We start from the raw sequence: 9,057 nt of genomic DNA on the forward strand, positions 1-9,057 counted from the left end.
TATTCATCAGTCTTCATCACACATTAAAACCACTTGAAACAAATGCGTCCTCATGATAAAATGCTTGTTGAATGTAAAAGCATTATGATGCACGAAGCATTAGTTCTACTGATTTCATTAATCAGGCAAAAAATCAACTGGTCATTTTGATTGCAAAAGTTATTTATTATCATTTAAAGTTATTGTTTTTATTTATTTTTTGATGCAGAGAAAATAATTTTCATAAGATGATACTCCTGTGATGAAACTCCTCCATCTACTGCAGGTCTATTTCCTAGACGGCATTTAGTTTGAAGGCGCAGAAGTAGTTTTTCCCGACAGAACAATGGTCGTCATTCCACTTGCCATGCCCTGAAAATGTGAGGTACAGTGAAATGAAGAGATTATTGTACATTCAGCATTGTCTTACCAAAAAAACACTCAAATATATGTTATGTTATAAACATAAATAAAATAAAAATACATGTTAACTGATTGTTAACTCTTAAATTTGTCCTTTTTTCTGTCTAAATTAACAATCTCGCTTTCTAATTAAAAGTACCTTGACTTTAGACTCATTTGACGTCCAGGAAGAGAAAAGAGCTTGTTTACAAACTCACAGCCTCAGTATCACTATAATAAATCTTTCAGCTAAACATTTAGTTAAAACTGAATGTAACCCATTAGTTTTTTTTCACCACTTCCCTTTGTCCATACCATTCCAGTTCATCTCCACACATTCCTCCTGTTTGGGCTCACCAGGGACCCAGCTTTCATAATCCCAGTAGGAACCATCAGTCCATCGAAATTTACCAGTCTGAAAGAGTGAGAAAGAGATTTTAAAAAAGAAGAAAGAGGATGAAAGACAGAAAAGGTGAAACTATAGTGAATGCATGTCATTGAAAAACAAAACAAAAACAACTCAATTCTCTTCTCTTCCTCCATTAGTGAACCTCTTCACACTTCTATCTTTTTTACCCGAAATAGTCGAAAGCCTCCAAGCCAGACGCGCAGGTCTTTTGAGCTAATATTTTTCAAGTGCTCATTATCTTCTTCATTATGCACTGACACCAGGTGTCCACCAGGGACAATTTTCATACAGCTGAACTGGATATAAAACAGGAAGAACATTTATTAAATGCATTTTTTTTAATGGTGGTGAAAATAATTTGGAGAATAACAGAATTGAAATCTCTTAAATCTGTAATGACCTTAAAAATAATAATAAAAAATGGCAGTGCTAAAACCTACCTCCGCATCAGTGAAGTTGGCAGAGGTGTTGAAGAATTTGACACAGTAGTGGCCCACTTTGAACCAATCAGTGAAGCCATCCACATCACATGCTTTAGGCATATCGCAGCACTTAGTGACATCTGTACGGCCAACAGCAAAACCTAAATGACAGAATCACACCCATAACTATTACTTAAGTGTTTCAAACATGATATATGGGTAGTTTTTCTTGTCCGTTTGAAAGTTAAACTTGGAATCTGTCATGCTGTTAATATGATACTGTCGATGTCATCTCAGTAAGCATAACAAATGCTCCATATGCACATATTTTGGACAATTATAATGGTCAGGTGTATTCTGTCGACAATATCTGCCTTAAGTTCAGTTAATTATTATCAAGGTACATTAAGGAATGGGGCTTAAGTAATGAGTATAATATTGAAATTTCTTAAATATAATGAATTGTCAAGTAAATATTACCTCTCTCCATTCTTAAGGAGTTGCCACTCCCAAAAAGAAGAGTCATCAACAGAACGTTAATAAATCCTGATTTCCACTGTGAAAGAAAAAAAAACAGAATCAGTGAAATATGATTATTAACCTCAGCTTCTTTTTTTTTTAACAACCCACTCGTATTATACCCCTATGTATTACATAGATTGGATGCCACTGTCGCCTTTTGGCTTGCTTAGTTGGGGACACTTAATATTCAGCAATATTATTGATTTGACCACATTGACACTATGAGAACTGAACTGAGCTGGATGTTGACATCTTTTTAGGGCTGCTTACAGCAGAATTGAATTCTGTTTGCATCATTGAATCATTATTTTCCTGTTTATCGCTGTAAAGCACTATATAAATAAAGGTGACTTGACTTGGATACAAGAAGTGTTCATTCAAGAAGAGCACTTACCATTGCAGTTCTTCCACTTTCGTCTTCAATCTGTCCTCAGTAAAGTGTCCTCTTTGATCTGTCTCACCTTATTTTATACCATTTCATTTCTTTTCACAACTCCTCCTCTTCTCTTACTCAACCTTCTCTTCAGGGTCTAGGTGTCTTCAGCACACAGGAAACTGCTTCACATCCAGGACCTGAAACACTTATCATTTATAGTTTATTGTACAAAAGCAGCATTAATATTTAAAATATCTTACTCTTAGACTACTAATTATCTTTACTATTATCTATAATGAATGCAACATGTTATTTCAAAATGAAAACAATGATTTAAGGCAAATAGAAACTGTTTCATGTCAGTTTATCATGAAGCAATGACATTTGAATGAGAAACCTGATACAATGGTGTTAAATCAAAAGGAATGGTTTAAACAGAAAAAACATTTAAAAAATAAATTTTGGTCACACTTTAGATTAGGGTCCAATTTCTCACTATTAAATAACTATTAACTATGACTTTTGCCTCAATAAACTCCTAATTACTGCTAATTAATAGATAGTAAGGTAGTTGTTATGTTTACTTATTGGGTATGGTCATGCAGAACAAGGCATTAATATGTGGGTTATAATTAATAAACAGGCTATATCCTAGTAATATGCACACTAATAACCTACTAGTTAATAGTGTGATTTGGACTCTAAACTGAAGTGTTGCCTCATTTTTTTAAAACATGCATCCAAATTTTAACGGAATGAAACAACGAATGACAAGATTGCTAGAGAAGTGTCCCAATGGGCAAATTATTATTTACCTTTTTTCTTTTCTTTCTTTTTTTTTTCTTGTGAAAATAAAGTGACTTTCTTCTTGGCAGTGTAAAATTATGCAATTGTTATATATCCTGTTAGAGTTCCAGTGAAACGCTTGTGGTGCACACATACCTTTCAAAAGAGAATGCTAAGGGGATATAAAATGTAACTAAAACTGTGAAACTGTGATGGAAAAAGTTGGAGTGTATGTTTTTTTTTTCTTTACATGGTAAATTGCTCTGGTAAATAACAAGCATCTGAATATCTACTACTTTACCATGCTAGACAATAAAACCGTTAGATATTGTGGTTATGGTGACAATTGTGATCTCTCAGTTTCACCCTCCACTTGATGCTGCCAGCCAAAGTTGCTGCAGCTTCACAGTCTGAATGCTTCATAGAGTTGGCCACATTTTGCATTTTTACTAATCATATAGCTACACAAATCTGTTTTCTTGTCATTATGGGGTATTACCCTGCTGAAAAATAAACCAGCATGAATCCCACCAGCTTTCCCGCTTCCCATACTGGTTCCAGCATGCAAAACATACCTTATACTGGTGACCAGCGAGGCTGGATTTGTTCAGCAGGGTAAGTGCAGATTTATGCATAAATTTTAGCAATAGGCGTCAACATAACAAAATGTTAAAAAAGAAAATGGTCTGAATACATTTTGAATGCACTGTATGAGAGTCATTTAAGCAATCCGATCGCTTATGATGTACTGTATAAAATGCCCTAAGAGACATTTAGTGTAACTAAAGTAACTAAATTCACTGAATCCCAATGACTTAAGACTCCAATTTCATGAAAGACAGAAAGAAAATTATGTAAATAAATGTATTTATTTATTTTTCATTTTTAACATGATACTTTTTTATTTTTCACTTTATGCCAGTAACTCTGTATCTCTTTAATTTTCACAACCCCCTCCTACTTCTCTCACATTTTTTTCCTCACTTTTTAATCACACAGTTCGTTTTCATCACACATGAAACACCTTTAAAACAAAATGCAGCTTAATGAAAACAAATATTTGCTTTTATTACACAGCATTTCGCTGCGAGAAGAATTAGTTCATCTAATTCCTCATTCACTATTACACAGACAAATAAAAACAAGACAAAAAAAAAAGCCAGAAATAGTATGTTCATTATCAACTGTCTTGTTTATGTCCCATTTTAGATGCTTAAATGTATAATAATGTATTTAGGTGAAGCAAAGTTAAAGTTAAAAGAGAAAGTAAGATTCTTGGACCATGTTGTTGGTCTACAGGATGTTAAAAATACAGAAATGTCTTGCAGAAAAGGCTGCTAAAGTAAGAGCACTTTGTCCTGTTGGTATAACGGATGCTTCGTCTACTGTGCACAGATGTCACAGTCAGTGGATGCTCTTACTCAAAAAGGACATGAACTCAAACAAAAACCAACAGAGAGATGCCCGTCCAACCATGATAGACAGTTTTGTGTTATTGTCTGATCCACTTGACAAGGGCCTTAAATGAAAGCGTTCTTGAAACACCAAATGGTGCTCCTTGGACACATCTTCAATGTTTTTTCTTTTTTTCTAGGCCTATTTGTGGTGTGTTTGGTTATATGATTTGCCATTGCAAATATAATTTTTTTTACGATCTTTAACGTTACTTAATTTTATTGGGCCTCATTCTAACATTTTAGGACTTCTGGTTCCATCGCCCAAAAGTCAATGGGTTTTTTGAATGGGTTTTTGCTAAATCGCCTGAAATAAGGTCTGTGGTTAACAAAGCCTCTAAATACTTTCACGTTTTGATCTATGACATAAAACACACCAGTTATAACCCGCTTGTGTTTTTTAAACCTTTATTGTGTCTTAAAAACGGCGGTTGCTAACAAGTTGCTAAAAGGGACTACTTCCTTTGGCGGGGACTTTAGATGTCATCATGACAAACAGGACATTTGGACAGCATTTCTCATGAAAAAGTGGATAAGTATTCATACACAGCGCAGATCATAATCAGCAAGCATGTTTTTAAATAAAAATTTTTAAATCAAGTTTGAGGACGCTTGGTGATGACGACATTGATCCGAGAACATGGTGTGCTGTAGCCCGTTTATAGCCTACTGTTAGCTTTTTATATCTGACGAATTTATTTAGGCTTCAAAATCTATAAATGTTGTGTTAACTTGTAAAGATTATCTTGATAGACAAAATGTGTAAGTATCATAACCCTTTGTTAAACACCAAGCTTATTTTTTGCGATTTTCCAAAAGTCTATGGGAAAAATGCATAGGCTTTCGATTGAGGGAACCCGTGCGCCGCTAACTTCCGGGTTGGCCTACAAAAACACGTCATCTCTGAGGTTCTCTATTACGTGTCCAGAACACTGTGGAATCTTCTGGACTCCCAAATATTCAATTAACATGTCCACACTCCCGCAGAATCAGTTAGTACCATTTACTGCAGAACAACTCATTATGTCAGTGTGAAATAAACAGTTACGGAAATGTAGAAATTAAAGTTCCAATCTCCCCCCAAAATTCTGAAATAAGTCCATTGGTGCCTCAGTGACTACTTTGCTCAGAGAAGCTGTCATTCTCAGTTGTCAATCATGACGTCACATCCCCGGTGTGTTCAAGTCACGTCGGAAAGATCGTATTCACGAGCTGAACGCACATGAATGCCACCACAATGTCGTAAATACGAGTGGGAAGTTCAGGATTTTCTTTAAGCCTCAATCTGTACGAGTTGGGGGCGTATCAGTGCGAAACATGGAGGAATACCACAATATTATAGGTATTTAGCAGCGACATTGTCCAGCTTTTATATTTACAATGAAGTAAGCTGATTGCCTGCACAAAATATGGTAGCATTATAATATAACAATATCCTCCTGGGACCCAGGAATAGAATTTTGTCCTCTGTAGTGGACGTTATATTTTTCTCTGACATCATACATGTCGCAGTTTTAAGCCCGGTAAAGAGCACATTCAGGGCTTTGCAGAGATACCAAGGTTTCGCCATGACAACAACAACTTCTTGGTCTTTAAATATGACTGAAAATGAAAATTAGCACTCTTATGGAAATATGATAATATTTTGTAATTATCATTTAAATCTGATTAATTTTCAAATTGTTTGTTATAAATCAACATCTCAGGAAAATGTTAAGGGGTTTCAAATCAAAATGTGACTTTCTGTTACGAAACAGGACATTGATTTCATGCATGACCTCTGTAGAGGACACCGGGACTTAAATCATGTTTATCAGGCATTTTAGGAGATACAACAAGTCAATAGCGAAATAAATTATATATACATTTTCCTATTAATTATTAGATATTATTATGAAAATGTTGCCAATTATTACTCCCATTATTACACTTCTTTTTTCATTATATGTTGCTCCAAGAACACATTAATATGCAAATTAGATACAGTTTATAGATACATTGTATTGAATGGGAAAATCCATGTATGGCTATTTTACCCTCATATTGCATAAAGTAAAATGGTATATCAATTAATTCCATTATATCTTTCATAACATAGTTGAGAATCATCTTTATACAAAGTTTGGTTAAAAACAATCCTGAAGCCTAAAAATTGATTGGTGATTAAAGCAAAATCCCATTGTTTTAGCCTATACATATGCCATTTTATGCCATGTTATTTTTTTAATCTTAGACCTGGGGCTGGTTGCATAAACCACTAAGTCTAGTCTTACAAGTTAGTCATCATTTTTTTTTCTTTAAAACTGTTTGTAACTTTTTTAAGTCAGTTACATAAAAATGTAGATTGACCTAATTTGATACCAAAAATAAGACTGACTGACCCTTGACTAACTGTTAGTGGGTCATACTAGATCTTAATCCTCTACAGCACAGCGTTGCCCTCAGGCAACAGAAAGTTTTCTTAAGCCTTATGTTTAGTAATTTTTTCTTTAAATTATTACAACCAATTAGAAAGGTCGAGAAAGTACCAAATAACAGTCCATTAAGGTGTTGGAGTCAATATCAAGCACCATTTAAAGGTGGGACGTCCTGTTCTGACACATGGTCACAGGAGCACATGGTGTGAGAAGAAGGCAATATTATTTGCTTTAGTAATCTTATTTAAAGGTCCCGTTTTTCGTGTTTTTTTGAAGCTTTGATTGTGTTTATAGTGTGCAATATAACATGTGTTCATGTTTCGCGTGTAAAAAAACACAGTATTTTTCACATAATTTACTTATCTGTATACCGCTGTTTCCACTGTCATAAAAACGGGCTGATGACTTCCTTGTTCTATGAAGTCCCTCCTTCAGAAATATGTAACGAGTTCTGATTGTGCCAGCGGTTCCTGTGTTGTGATTCGACAGCAGTTTAGCGCACCTTGCCCGGAAAGGTCACGCCTCTTACCATAACGTGGAGATGCATGCGCTCAGTGTTATTGTAAACATGTCTTTAATTTTACCCTATCAATTTGAGCCGGAATCAGACCCGGTGATTGGACTGCGGGATGAAAATAACAGCGTTTCGACGACATGGCGACAAACACACTCTACAAACGCAACTCTTGTGTATTCCTGTGGGCGGAGGTTAGTCAAAAAACTGTTTTAGTGACGTCATTAAAGAAGGAAGTAGAGGGATGTAGTCCAAACTGGCCGTTCGATGTAGGCGACTTCTGTTAAATAAAATATCTCGCTTGGCATTGAACTTTGAGCTTTAAAATTTTACAGATTTTATTTATACTCTAACAACAACATTACACACTAACTAAAGTTTGAAACATGGGATCACGAAGAACGGGACCTTTAAAACGACATGAACTGTACATAAAAAAATATGTGTGCATGTATGAAGGTGTAGAGAAGCCTTTTGTCAGGTTTTATGAAGTTTTTTTTATTTTGCATGTTCTTTTCGTTGCCTCAGGGCAACGTTGTGCGATAAGGGGTACTTTTCGAGGAGGTTTTAGACAGTACCTCTCATTGGCCACAATGTATTATAAGAAGGGGGGATGCAGGGTTGCTGGGTGTGCAGGAACACCCAAAGTGATATGCAAAAATTGTGCAAAAAAAGTGAAGTGCTTTTTGAAGTTTCGTACGGAGTGAAATCTTATCACATGAAGTACATTGTATAGCATAGCACACTACACGATACAGACCTGTGCATGTATCAAATTCAATATATCAATGTCTTTCAAGTGTTTTTCCCTTTTTACTTATGATTTCTTGAATTTTTTTTTTTTTTTATTTGATTTTGATGATAATTTTCTCTATGACTCTGTACCATTGTCGCACAATGGTTTTGGGGTTGGGGGAGGGTGGGGGGAAATGTTTTTTTTTTTTATCGATAAAATGTTCCCAAATGAACCAAAAAATGATGTGGAATTTTTTTTTTTTTTTCATGTGCCATCAACATAATGGCTATGTTTATGCAACTGGCCCCTGGTGTCCACTACAGAGGACATAGCATAACATATGAATAAAATATAATTTTTCAAAAATGTTATTTTTTCATTTGTTTCTTATGCTCTAAACAATATAATGACGTGAAAAAATACTAAATTCAAAAACCTTTTCTTTTTTTTTCTCTGGGGGATATATGTAATGATAAAGTTTACAGTGGCTTCATAAATTCACTAAAAACATAAAAATAAAAGCAAAACACACCTGATGCACATTCTTTGTTCTTCATTTTCAATAAGTAGAAGTGCTGTATTTTTGTGTAATTAATTAAGAGAGGGTACACCGCCATCTTACTCCGACGAAAGTGACCTGAACGCACCTGTCGTCGTAAACACGACTTCCCACCGCGTAAATACGAACTTCCCAGGAGGACTTGAACGCACCAAAATAACTAAAACCACTCATTTAAAAAAAAAAAAAAAAACGTTGTGAGTTTCACGAACTCGTGAAATAACATGATGGTAGTGTTATCAAAATGCAGTGCCATCAGTTTGCTTAAAATAACAGAACGTTTGAATGATTTACGCACCATTTACGCGTGGTAAGTTGTAGACGAGCAGAAATTGCGTCTGAATGCTGCGTGCGCCAGGATCCATCAGTCCTCGAATCTAGTATCAAGTTTTTAGTGGTTAAAGAATATCTTGTGTTTTTCCGTAGGCGTGCTCGACAATTTCCGTGGGTGCTCGAGCTACTGAACTTGTAAAATATGAGG

General features: G+C 35.1%; 1 protein-coding gene across 2 annotated transcripts; it reads right to left on the minus strand.

The window, feature by feature from the left end:
• Positions 1-144: 144 nt before the first annotated feature.
• LOC125272223 (lectin-like) lies at positions 145-9,011 on the minus strand. Of its 2 annotated transcripts, none has more exons than XM_048196911.1 (7): positions 8,875-9,011; positions 2,129-2,307; positions 1,693-1,768; positions 1,231-1,373; positions 958-1,086; positions 697-796; positions 145-351 (listed from the first exon to the last, which is right to left on the minus strand). In XM_048196911.1, exons 2-7 carry the CDS (start codon positions 2,129-2,131, stop codon positions 275-277), a joined length of 528 nt encoding a protein of 175 aa, XP_048052868.1. In that variant the 5' UTR covers positions 2,132-2,307; positions 8,875-9,011; the 3' UTR covers positions 145-274. The 2 variants fall into 2 exon arrangements, with proteins under 2 accessions (XP_048052868.1, XP_048052869.1); XM_048196912.1 differs by having other exon boundaries at positions 2,129-2,315; positions 8,875-9,005.
• Positions 9,012-9,057: the final 46 nt, after the last annotated feature.

The sequence above is a fragment of the Megalobrama amblycephala genome, linkage group LG7, assembly GCF_018812025.1.
Source record: "Megalobrama amblycephala isolate DHTTF-2021 linkage group LG7, ASM1881202v1, whole genome shotgun sequence".
NCBI classification, from domain to species: Eukaryota; Metazoa; Chordata; class Actinopteri; order Cypriniformes; family Xenocyprididae; genus Megalobrama; species Megalobrama amblycephala.

What these genes read in the sequence shown, in the direction of transcription:
- LOC125272223 (XM_048196911.1), bottom strand. An exon ending in CCAACTTCACTGATGCGGAG is followed by an intron (nt 1,087 to 1,230) that starts GTAGGTTTTAGC and finishes TTTTATATCCAG; the next exon opens with TTCAGCTGTATGAAAATTGT. An exon ending in TGTGGAGATGAACTGGAATG is followed by an intron (nt 352 to 696) that starts GTATGGACAAAG and finishes TCACATTTTCAG; the next exon opens with GGCATGGCAAGTGGAATGAC.